The sequence below is a fragment of the Manacus candei genome, unplaced genomic scaffold (assembly GCF_025592945.1).
Source record: "Manacus candei isolate 608988 ecotype Guabito, Panama unplaced genomic scaffold, ASM2559294v1 h1tg000023l, whole genome shotgun sequence".
NCBI lineage: Eukaryota > Metazoa > Chordata > Aves > Passeriformes > Pipridae > Manacus > Manacus candei.
The window spans coordinates 17,078,871-17,091,397 of record NW_026138071.1 but is presented as its reverse complement, the minus strand read 5'-3'; the positions used below and the strand labels follow the sequence as shown (position 1 = coordinate 17,091,397).

General features: G+C 42.3%; 1 protein-coding gene across 1 annotated transcript; it reads right to left on the bottom strand.

Moving 5' to 3' along the window:
* Positions 1-272: 272 nt before the first annotated feature.
* On the bottom strand, positions 273-12,140 carry CD28 (CD28 molecule). The gene is made up of 4 exons (XM_051786900.1): positions 11,968-12,140; positions 5,405-5,758; positions 5,035-5,153; positions 273-2,313 (listed from the first exon to the last, which is right to left on the bottom strand). Exons 1-4 carry the CDS (start codon positions 12,020-12,022, stop codon positions 2,173-2,175), a joined length of 669 nt encoding a protein of 222 aa, XP_051642860.1. The 5' UTR covers positions 12,023-12,140; the 3' UTR covers positions 273-2,172.
* Between the last annotated feature and the right edge of the window lie 387 nt (positions 12,141-12,527).

Here is a 12,527-nt window from a genome sequence, read left to right as displayed (position 1 = left end):
GGAGTGGCTGGATGCCCCTGCACAGGGTTATTCATATCTCCCTCCAAGTGAGGAGGGAGGTGACAAGGCGTTAGTGTCCCCCCAGTCAGTGCCAGCAAGGAGGACCAGGCTGGGACTGTGCAGGGACTGCCATGTGTCCACATGGCTCTCTCCCCTCTGCCCCCTGCACGAGTTCCTCGCTGCCTCAGCTGCAGTACAAAGGTGCAGTGAGGGGCTTTTCAGGAAGAGAGTAAAATCTGTATGTGGAAAAATGTCAGCCTTTGGGTGTTCGTGCATGTGATGAGGGGAAAGGAGAAGAAATAAATAATACTTCGTTTTTAATTTCTTCAGCCCAATCATAAGCTTTTGGATTTGCTGAACTGAGCCAGAGCAAGGCTCTCAAGGCCTGCTGGGTCCATGACTGCACTCCCATGCCAAACTCACAGCACTGCCTCTTGGATCTCTTGGGCCTCCCTTGCCATCGCCATCAGGGGCTCTGCGCCCAGAGCTGGGGCCCCACCTGTCCCTGGTCGGGGGGACAGCAGGCACCTCACCACTGCTCAGAGGTGGCACAGCACCCTCCAGGAACATGGTTCATGACGATATGACTCAGAATGAAAGGTTTGAGGCCCAGTCAGCAAGCTCAAATAAAACTTGCAATTTGGAAGAGCCAAAATTTTTTCTTTGATTAAGACATCAAAGCAGGTTGTTGCCATACTTCCACATCTCCACTTTTATTCTGTCCCCTCAAAGAGAGAAAGAATCTTCTTGTCCCAATTTGGAGGAAATTAAATGTTGTACAATCCCAATTTTATTTCAATGTGGGAATATGGATTTTTTTCTTTTAATTTTTTATTCAGTAGTCTCTATAAAATAAACCTTGTCTCCTCAGTATGAAAAGGGATTTTATGCCAAGACAACCCTAATTACAATTTTGGATGTCCTGTTATTGTAAATGTGCTAAATTGAAAGAATTAATCAGGTTTTGCTGAAGACTTTGTCCTACTCCAGCATGGAGCAGTCCTGAAGAACATCTTTAGATAGAAATGTAACCTCCAGTTAACACAAAGTGCACAGAGCACACCCAGAGCACTTGCAGGTCCAATTCACAATACTGGGAATGAAGAACCCCCTCACATCCCAAAAATTGGGTGCTTATGGGAAAAAAAATTCAAATGATCTTCAGTTTCTCATAAGCGGGCCCAGAGTTTTGAAAGAGCTTTGGTACAACCTAGGTGCCAGAAGATGTGCATAAATTTTCAGGAGCACTCAGCAGAACACCTTTTGGATAGAAACAAAAAATCAAAAATGAAAGTAAAAATCTTCTCAAAATCTGACCTCTGTGTCTTCTAATGCTTCATGTATGACTTTGTGTTCTTTTGCTGTAGGCAAACAAAACCGAATTGGAGTTCTTCATGTCAAAGACAGATCTTTCTTCCTCTCCTGCTTGTCTTGATTTTGTGTTCAGGTTGATTGCTTTCTCACTCTGTGAAGTTGGTTGGTCATGACTGCAGATGGCCTAATGAACTTTTACAAAGTGTCCAACCTAAGGACTCGCATGTCGGAGGTTCACTAGTTTTGTGTCAGCTTGATTTGTCCTGGTGGATCATTTGTGCCATAGCCTAATAGCTTGGATGCCTTCTGACTGACCTTTCCCTCTTTCTTTTAAGCATGTGTTTTGAACTTCAAATTGTGTTCTGGTCTTGTAGAGAAGAAAATATTTTTTTTTACATTTTGCTGGGTTTAACAGCAACAAGGGTTTCTGAGGATTAGACACACAGGAAAGGAGATTTAGGGTTACATCTAAGGCAGCAGTTATGGGAAAAGAACAGAAGTTCTGCTTCTCCCAAGAGCTGAGCAAGACCACAAGTGTCAGGAAGAGACCAGCTCTGAGGTCTGATGCCATCATCTTACCCACTGACAACCCTCAACACAAGTTGGGCCTCATTTTCAGCCATCATGGAGAACGATTCTTTTTTTACTTCCCCCCGCCCCCCTTTTTATGTTTGTTTGTTGGTTTGTTTTTTTTCTTTTAGTATATGATATCAAAGTTTAGCCAATATTTGCTATTGTGTAGGTGTCCATGATCAATAGCAACAAACATAATGAGAAAATGAGAGGCTATCCTTCCATGTCCAAGAGCAGGTGACTGCCTAGAAGTGCACAAGGCTACCGTGGGTCAGCTGGTGTGTCTTACGGCTGCCAGGACCGATAGGCAGTGTAGTCTCGTGTTGGGGCATAGGATGGGTAACCCTTGTTCTTCTGGTATGGTGGGTGCCGGGGAGTCATGTTCATGTAGTCACTCTGATGGTACATATTCCTTCTGGATTTTTGCTGTAGGAGAAGGGTGAAGAGAATCGTGAAAACTCTCATTTTAACTGCTGATGGTTCTGGCCTTAGGCCCTCCTTCAGGGAAGCAGGCATATTCATAAGGCAGCTTCAGGTTTAAATATATTTACAAAAGAATTAGAATACGTGTTCTCATAAAAGAATCTGTGGAATTTGCCCAACCTGAATGTAAGTCTCCATCTTATCTGCTGAGAGATTTACAGTGTAGTTCTCCAGGTAAAGGAATGCTACAAACCAAGGATACGAACTGATGCCTCTAACCATCACTTCTCATCTGTGGAATGATTCAGCAGAAATAATACAATCTGAGCTGTGAAGGCTGTCCTCATTTATTAGGAGGAAAAAAGAAATTAGCTTAACTCAAACATAATAAGAGCAGGAAAAATCAGCTCAGACTATGTGTACCATGGTTTGCCTACCATTTACACCAGTAACACGCAATGCATATGTTGTTCTGAACCTTCCTTCAAAGGGCAAAAGAATCAGAGCTGCTGTCAGTCATTTATGTCTCCCTATCTGGGCCTCAAAAATCTCATTTCCACCATTGAATTCCTGCTTATAATGCCCTCGTGAGACATGGGAAGCATCAGTTCTTCGAGAAATAAGAGTACCAGAACACAGGTGAAATTTGCTTAAAATCACAGAGGATGTTTGTGGCTACAGCAGCACTTCAGCCTTTGACTGCTGCAGGCTGTGCACAAGGCTGGTGTTTTTTACATAGCTTATGGCTTTATTGATCAAGGGTAGGTAAAGTGCTTCCATGCTTTTTCCTTAATACTGATCATACCTTCTTTTGCAATCTCCTTGTTACTGAAATTTCCTTCCAATGTACAGAAATAGTTGCATATGCTGCAGTATACATGTGATACTGTGGAATTGGAGGAGGTTTGCATTAGAAAATCTGATGGCTGAGTTATGTTGTACTTGCAGAGTGGGGCAGTTACTATGAAATATGGTAAGCTTTTTATATTAATGTTATATATATGCAAAGTGTTGAATGTAAGTTACATACTGCTTAAGCCATGTAGTGCAGCCAATGCATATAAAGCATTAGATAGAAAAGCTTTATCTATGTGTGTTCATCTCCACAATACACATTACCTCACCTAAGAGGTAATTTTGCTTAAGAGAAAGGCATTTTGCTAGTATGAGTGAATGTTGGCCTGTTACAGGACCAAGGACTGCTACTCTTGGAGAAAGTGGTTTTCCTTCAGGGAAGGCAGAACTGTACAAAAACAGACAAATCTTTAGCTGCTTTCAGGAGCTCAAGTGATCAGGCTTAACATGTCTGTCGATTATCACATTTAGGACCTGTTTTTTCACAATTCATAATGTCTTTTAGGCAGCTGTGTTTACATTCAGCAACACTCTAAATACATCCACAATCAGAGTGCATATTATCCAAAGAATACAACCAGCAGTAATAACAGCAAGTAAAAACTGATGCAGCAAACAACACACAAGGCAATGCAGCCTTGTCACTCTTGCTGGGGGCAGACATGTTAGTAGCAAAGTGTGTAGCCATTAGGTACCAGCACAGAGAAAATGGTTCCGATGTAAATGATGGATTTGAAGGTATACTATCTCATCAGGCACAGACACAGTAGCACAGCACTGTAACACCAGCAGCTGTTCGCTCTAATCCTCTCAGCTCTCCTTGGAATCAGCCTCTACAATAGGGCACAAAGAAGGAGCACTTAACCTGCCTTTGCCTTTTCCTAGGCAATGCCCCCTTTGATTGTTTCCCGTTAGAAATAGCCATAGATTGAGAATGTGTATTTTTGTGAAGCACTTAACAGATCTCAAGCTTCAGCTAGCAATGACAGTGGCTTTCTGTATACGTGCAAAATTCAACCGGTGAGGGACTCTGTACCCTTTATACAGGCTACCTCATAATGTTTGAAAATCGCTGTTCAACAAAATAGAGGGGCAAGTCAGAGTGCAAGAGAGTTCTCTACGTTCAAGTCTTCCTCACATGGAGTACTCCATTGGCTCTGGAGATCATGGTCCTAAGGTTTGTCAAGGAAGATGTCCTGCTGCTGCCTCTGCACCATGCCTCACTCTCTCTTTACTCCAGCAGGCAGAACTGGACGTGACTTGGGCCAGCCAACTCTCCAGAGAGATTAGAAAGCAAAAATAATGAGCCATAAGGCTGTCTCAGCTTTCTTAGCTATAATGTACAGACAAGGGTACTGAGATCCAGGTGCTCCTATTCCCTTATGCTCAAGCTGCCAGAAATACTGGTTACTCAAGAGAATTTCTGGATAGGCACAAGTCACCAGTGCAGATGGTCTTGGGTCAACTGAGGGCTGTTTCATTGTGGGTGAGCTCCTGTCACTATAGCCTCAAAGGATTTTGCCAGAAATGCTTGTAGTTCTACACTTCCCTGACAGGGGCAACTGGCAGAGGGTAGCGACAATGTCCCAGTATTTCTGGTGTGCAGGGCACTGCCAACACTATGGCATTACTGTTTGCTTTAGGACTCAGTGGCAGAGGCCTGACTGCCCCCCTGGAGTGCAGCTGGTGTTTCAGCTCTTTGGGGGTACATGTGGTAGTGTGGGTGTATATACATAGCTGGAGTGAAGAAACACTGTCATCCTGAACTGAAGGGCTATCAGTGAGTTCGGGGTAAACCTGGCAAGTGTAGCCTGAGAAATGAGCTAGGGACAAAGAGCATATAGAGCAAAGGAAAACAGAGTTTCTTACCCAGTAGTTAATAAAAACTGCGGTTATTAGCATGCTGTAGAAAGCAAGAACTCCAGTCACTGTTGCCATAATCCACAAAGGAATTGCAGACAGAGGCTCCTGTGTTCGGGTGGGTGTCTCTTTAAGAAGGAAAGAGCAAAGGAAACTTTAGGTACATGAAAACAAAACCATCAATCTCTGCTTATTTACTCGTTGTTCTGATGTGTCATTTTTATTAATTATCATTTTAAGATGTCTTCTTCAGGACATCAGGAGCAGGAATGTAATTTTACTAGGCAATCCAACTTTTTTTTTTTTTTAAGGGAACATACTGCCTCAAGCCATTATATAGGGAGTGTGTCTAGGGAGGATACTGGCCCTCAGAGCTTACCTTGCACATGAATGACAGTCCCATTGCTCTTCTCATTGTAGACATAAGGGGGTGGATACATGACCTCAATTTTGCAGAAGTAGATGTCAGTTTGGCTGGCACTCATATTCCAAAGATTGAAGATGACTTTGTCTTTATCATGAGCCCCCTGGCAGTTGAATTGTTTATTTGAAGTACTGCTACTTTTGCTTGTGTTCCATGAAATACAGCAAACTTCAATTGCACTGCCCGTTCCTTTGTGCAGTGAAGCTCGAAATTCCTTCCCCGTTCCATTGTATGTGTAGTTGCAAATTAGAGTTGCAGTCTTGTTATCTACCTTGAGCAAAGGACTCTGAGCCACTAAAATCTTGTTTTCTGGAAGGGAGGGGAGAAAAGTGAGAAAAGCACTTGTTTATGAAATACAGCATGAGACTTCAGAACCACACATCCTCCTGAGCAACTCTTCTCCATACCTCCTCTCCCCTGCTGACACTCCCTACTAGGGAGTACGTAACCAACAATCTGCAGAAGAAGCTTCTCACAGGAGCTGTTGTTGCAGCAATCCACCTCTATACAAATAATTACATAGTCACTAGGGGAGACTGTGCGGTCAAGAGTGTTTTTCTGCAGTCAGAACACTAGCACAGGGAGTGGCCCATGCGATTAAGATTTAACATCAGGGCTCAGAAGGCTGGTCTGCATCTGTGTGTATGTGTGAATATATATAAGGCCACCTAAGTCTAGCCTTTACTTAGCAAGCAGTTTCCCAGGGTACATTATGGAGTGAAAATACTATGAATTGAATGCTTAGTTTAGCAGTCAGATAAGAGATTATTTATACATTTGCTTTTTAATTCAAGGACTCCTGAAGAGTTTGCAGCTAGATTTGTAGAACCATTTCAAGGGTTTGGACCTTGAGCAATAAACACTAAAAGCATGAACTGCTATCATTTTAATGTAAAGTAAGTAATTTCTCTAGCTGGCAGCTGTAGCAGATTCTTAATTTCTCTAAGGACTCAGGAGCTGACTGATTTGACACTGCATTGGCACTTAGCACTTGAATGGCCTGCAAAAAAACATGTCACATTAAAGCATAATTCAATTTGAATTGACCAGACTGATACATAAACAGGAAATGTTTTCTGACATGTAGACCTCTGTGCTACCATCTGCCAAACAATGAAACACTGCAAGGACTATACAGGAAGAAAACTTCTTCCAAGAAAAGTCATCTCCTACAAATGACGCCCTACTTTTCAAAATATGACCCCTAAGAAATATGAGGGGAGTTTTGGCTTTTAAGCTAGGAACTTGCCAGCCCTTTTGTGTGTGTGTATGACTGTGTAAATTTTCATGCAAGCTCAGTTTATAAGAGGTTTGGATAGTCTTTTGTAGATCCCTGAGAATCGCTGTGGCTGTGAGAATGACAGTTGTACCTCTTGCCCTCAACATGTGCTGCAAACCTATGTTCTTTCTACTTAATCCATGTGGTGAGACTTCGAAAGGGCTAGTAATGGAAATGAAGTAGGAAGGAGGCCAGATTCAGAATGCCCAGAAAATTAGCATTTCATCGTATTTAACAATGTTTAGGATCAAAAGACTCCATTTAGTGTGTTCACACCTGCACAAGAATATGGAGTACCCCAGCCTCTTGAGCAGGATGCTCCTTTGGGATAAATGTGGTCCAGGGAGTGAACACAAAGATTTGTGAGATGGACAAAGACTAGTAATAGGGTGTGGGCAGTAAAAACAATCCATTGGTAGCAGGTTCTCCAGTTACCAGCAGAACCCACAAAACTGCTGAAGTTGTTAATTTTCTCGTTGGAAGTCTCATTTACTAGCCCTTGCTTCTAATGAGAGCAGGAAGATGTGAGACAGGGAGTGCTCTGCTGCCTCAGCTTTAGCAAAGAAATATTGTGGTCCATCCTCTGTGTGTCTCTCTGTTCCATATCGTTAGCATGGAGGGTGGAGGACAGCTCATCACAGCTCTGAAATCCCATGTTTGCAGGGAATCCAAACACTGTGAAATTTTGGATGAAGGATGAGCATTTCCAGGCTTTCCAGCAGAAAGAGGCATGGACCTTGGAATCCTGGGACTGAGTGGCAAAGAGAGAACAGACAAGTCAAGTTTTTAAGCGAGGTGGTGCCTGTGGTGAATTTTCATCTAAATGAAGACATTTCAGCAAAACATTTCAGTTTCATCGAATCAGCATTTTCCGACAAAAGCTCTCACATAGGCTTATAAGGCATTCTAGTGAGGGGTGAGGTTTGGATTCCACCTCTTTAGACAAGCTATTTGATCATATTTTTGTTGGCCAGAAAAATTGAAACTTTGGCCTAAGTGGCAATTTGCAAGTCTGTGGTAGAATTGCTTTACCTTTAGCACAGCGGAATTCTACGCATCTCACTTGAGACAGAGTTATTCTTCTGATTTGTGCTGTAGGAGTTGCCCACCACTAAAACCCTGATTGTCACAGGAACTGAATACACCTTCAGAAGAGACCTCTTCTGTCTCACCTATTGACAACCAAAACAGGCGTCCCAGAACAGACCCCTGCAGAAGCATTACACTTCAGAGAAGTGCTCACCTGTTTTCATGCAAGTACTTACAGAAAACGAATGGATATTTATTGCTCAGCCTGATTGGATTTTCACTATGGCCAGAGGAAAGTCAAAGAACACTGAAAATCTTATCACTGAGGGACTACATTCAGGTGTTATTTAGACTCATCTGCAGACCCCTGTGACTTAACCCCACCTTTTGCTGTTGTCAGCTCATCTGGATTCCTGACATTTAGTATCTCACTTCATGCCTTGAGCTCTACTATTTAACTACAGCTTTGGACTATTTATGTCCCTGCCATGATATTGTGCTAATTGGCAACCAGTCTCTTTTGATACACCAGCCTAAAAGGAGAAGTTCCTTCAATTTATTTCCACCTCTTGGATTTATAGTCTGGTCTGTTTGCCCTGGTTTGCAGGCTGGGTGTGATAACCCAGCCCCATGCTGCTGATGCTGAGATGCAGGCTGGATGAGCAGTGGGAAAAAGTCATTGGTGGATCATTAATGAAGAATGCTCCTACGTGATTTAAGCTAAGCAACCAAATCCATTTTCACAAAATGGATTCTACTACCTCAAATCTAAGTTGAGGGAGATATTTTTGGCTTCATTTATAGGAACTAATTAGCACTGCATGAATTGGTTGGGTTTCAATGCCAACAGGGGCAAAGCAAGCTTACCCCACCAGTGTGTTAGGCAAGCCCTGCTGTCATCATCCTCCTCTGCACTTGAGGGTTTTTTTGGATCAAAGAAAGTCAATCATGCTGAAATGTGTATTAATTTCATGGGGAAAACAGAGTAACGCCAAACATCCCTCTCTTTGCTTGTGATCTGAATAGGATTTGACTACATTCTTAGTAGGATCGGGACCATTCTGAGAAAACATGGGCTAAGACTTCTTTTGCCTTCACAGAGCCAGTTTTTCTTATAAGTGTCACTTTGGGTTTGTTAAAATGGGGAAACTCGGAAACATTTAGTAGGTGTTTTCATTCCTCTAAATAGGGTTATGACTGCCACTTCTAGAGCTGTGCTCAGTCATATTGTATAGTAATAAATATCTATATCTTGGCCTTACCCAGACAGAAAAATGGCAGTTATGAAAAATTATTGTTTACAATTTCAAAAAGCCATGATGTTTAAAAATGTAAAATCATTTAAGTCAGTGTGCACATGCTGAAAGCCTTAGGATCTTAGGATTTATATGCAATGGTGTGTAAGATGTCTGAATGTTTGTTAAAGCGTTTTGATAAACTTGTCACTCTAAACATTTCTTATAATCACATGTGAGGGGGTTTTGCATAATGAAAGAAAATACCATCCATATATAATATCTATAAAATACTGCCTCTCTGATCATGGACCCCTGATGTAAGCAAAACTTCACTGAAGGTTTTTTTTTCTTTCTTATTTGCCAAGAAAGTGGAGTCAACAAAGTACAGAAAATAACTGTTCTGAGGTGTTTTATTTTTTTTCCCAGAACTTTCCATGAATCATCATCAGCTATTTGAAAAAAATATTCTCCTAAAAATATTTAGTACTCTCCTTTCTTTCTTTTTCATGCCAGTTGACTTCAAGGAGCTATTTTTCAGTGCAAGGAGTCTGAGATAAGTTGGTATTTCTGTAAGGAAAGAAACGGCCCACTTAATTCCCAGGGGGGAATAGGGAAAATCCTGAAATGAGTTTGTTTAACTCACAAACAGAATGTGATAAACAAAGCTATTCCACTTTTGCTGCTGTGGGTCCGTTCAGTTACATTTACTCTTCTTTTCTAGGTGCAAGAGTCTTTGGTTTGAGGCCACCCAGCTGTGTGTCTAATGTGCAGCTGGAGGGATCTGCCCATCCTGGCCATTACAGACTCGCTTTCTGCTCAACTTTCCTACTTTGCTGCCATGAGTACTGCAGGCAGCATAGTACTCCTGCTTTAACCAAACCCAGTGTGAGCACAGGGGTTTTTCTTGGCAGTTTGTGATTATTTTTTTTTAAACAAGAACTTGTTGATGTCATCCTAATCTCAGCTAACCTTGTCTCACCCATCTTCTGCATTTTGGTAACCTCAGTGGGTTAGAGGTTGATTTTAACCCCCAGAGACCATAAGCCAGAAGGTTATGTGGGTAGTAAGAAGATGAGGTCAGTTGTGGTACACTGCAGTGGGAACCTGCTTATATTACATATTTCATAAAATACCAGACACTCGATCTAACTGCCTCTGTGACAGACCACATTATTTAGCCAACAAAAAGAGGAGGAGGACAAACTTAGTAAACATTAGTGTTTCTGCAGAAGAAAAAGGACTAAACTAATATTCTAAGTCCCCTTCTATGATTCAAAGTCAACCTGCAGCAATTGTTGGGATATCTAACAACAGCAGAACACAACAAATTCTGCTGTTTTCCTCAAACCAAAATACCTTAGGCCTATAATACACTTTGTGGCTGGAGGAAGTCCTGCAGGGTTTTGACCTGCCTTAATATTTTCCAAGTACTAAGGATCACTCATCTTGATGAAAATGAAGAGAAGAGGTGGAGAAAATAGATGGGGAAAAAAGAAGGGAGCCCTGAGAAGCAAATGACCTCATGTGCTTCCCTTTAAGAAGTGGAACAGTCTTGGTGAGGCTGTCGGAGAAACTCAAGTTCTTCATGCAAAGCAAGTGTATAAATGTCTATAGTGTCATGGCATAACCCCTGTGTCTGATAACCAAACACTGTATTTTATTTTGTTGCAATTCAAAAGAGTTGCTTAAAAGCTGTTCACACCTGTTAACCCACTGCTGATACTTTTCCCCTCCTGGAATTAGTGTCTTCTCTGACAACCCAGGGGCCTGCTGTGGAAATAATTATGATATTGCAAACACAGAATTATAAAAATGGGAAAGGACAAGGACGAAAAAAACCTATGACATCTGAAAGAAATGTAGATCATGGTGTCATGCAAATTATAATGCCTTCACTGAGGAAAAGAGCTATGGAAAAAATAAGGCAGAAATAAGGGAAAAGTAGATTCAATTGTACCTCATACTAGAAAGAACAGTTTTTTAAAGATGTTCTATATGTTAAAAGTTTCATACTGGAAAACAGATTTTTATTCCTATCTATTACTTCCCTGTAAAATACAAAACACTGATATTTGGAGAAGACTCAATAACAACAGTTCTCAGGCAGAGGTTTGAAAAATTGTCTGTCTCAGGATTATCCTAGGAAAACCTAGCATCCCTTGCCTTGCTTTGCATTTTAATGTTCTTATTGGAAAGACATGTTAGCTCTGAACATACGAACAGTGGGTATCAGCAAGACAACACCAAGAAAAATACCCTCAGCCACAACAACTGAAGAGTCAGAAAGATTCACTAAGACTCAGGATTTCAAAATCACAAATAGACATATTTTTTTTGCTGAAGAAAGAAACTAGGTATCTAGTAAGTACAGTAATACACTTACCAATGCAAAAATCAGAAACTTGGCAATTCCATCCTCCCATCTTTGAGCTCAGTAAGCAACTCTGCAGTTGACCCTTTTATTTGCTAGTCCTGTGAGGATGTTGGTGGGCTCAGCTCTGAGCCCATCACACCAAGCCAGGCCATGAAGGGACCTGAAGCTTCACACAGGAGACTTGGAGGTGGTGGAGAGGCTGCCCCAAGAGAGGCACTGGCACTGGGTCTGCTCAGACCCGCTGCCGCCCAAGAGAAGGCACTTGTGAGCAAAACTTGTAAAGCCCAGGGGGAAGGTGAAATAAACCCCCCTCTACCTACGCATGCAATTTCCAATTGGATCTAAAGAGAACTCAAATTAAAAGAAAGCGCTTGGGTCTTATCTCAGAGGGGTACTTGTGGCAGGAGAGCAATGGGTCTCTTGGCTATATCAAGTTGATCCATGTGCAGTCCTAGCAGCATGCTGTCTCTCCGCTTTCATCCAAACACAGAACAATTTGTGCAAAATTAATTCAAAGCTATACTAGACCTTCTACCCCTTGATGATCAAAGTGAGGAAAAATAGTGGAAAGGATTGAAATGTGGGGGGTTTTTGTTACCTGTTACATCAGCAGTGGGGATGAAGCAGAGCACCACGAGGATCCCCAGGAGCATGGTGGTAATGGTGGGCCCTATGCCTTGTCCCCACCCCCTGCAGGCACTGCCACGTCTCCCAGGGTCCCACGCCAACAGCCTTCCTTCCCTGTGGGGCCAGTCTGCACCCTCGGTTGCTCACACAACTTCTCTCCTCCTCCCTCTGCAGCACATGATACACTGCCAGGTGAAACCACTGCAATTGCAATGCTTGAACAGGAAGTTAATTTGTTTGATGATTTTAGTCTTTGGAAGTTGCGTCTGCACAGCTCAGTAATGCTTAAAAGGTAATGGAAGTCTGCCTTTCAAAATAGGGACTATCGGCCCTGTATCGAGAGATGTGCTTGTGTTTGTGGCTCTGCAAGGCTGCTCCTGTTGGGGAGGAATGGACAGCCCTGGAGACGCAGTGCTCTTTCTCTACCAAGAGGACATACAGACTGTTTCCATCTGGTTCCATCACCATGGTAGAAGCAAACACCAGTGGCCGGACCTGACCCTTCAGGAAGTTGTGTGCTCAGGAAGCTCC

Excerpts from the sequence above, each read along its gene's own strand:
- CD28 (XM_051786900.1), bottom strand. The coding sequence starts at position 12,022 with ATGCTCCTGGGGATCCTCGTGGTGCTCTGCTTCATCCCCACTGCTGAT. Across the intron at positions 5,154-5,404 it reads GACTGTCATTCATGTGCAAG|AGACACCCACCCGAACACAG; the intron begins GTAAGCTCTGAG and ends TCCTTCTTAAAG. Across the intron at positions 2,314-5,034 it reads CAGTTTTTATTAACTACTGG|CAAAAATCCAGAAGGAATAT; the intron begins GTAAGAAACTCT and ends CTTCTCCTACAG.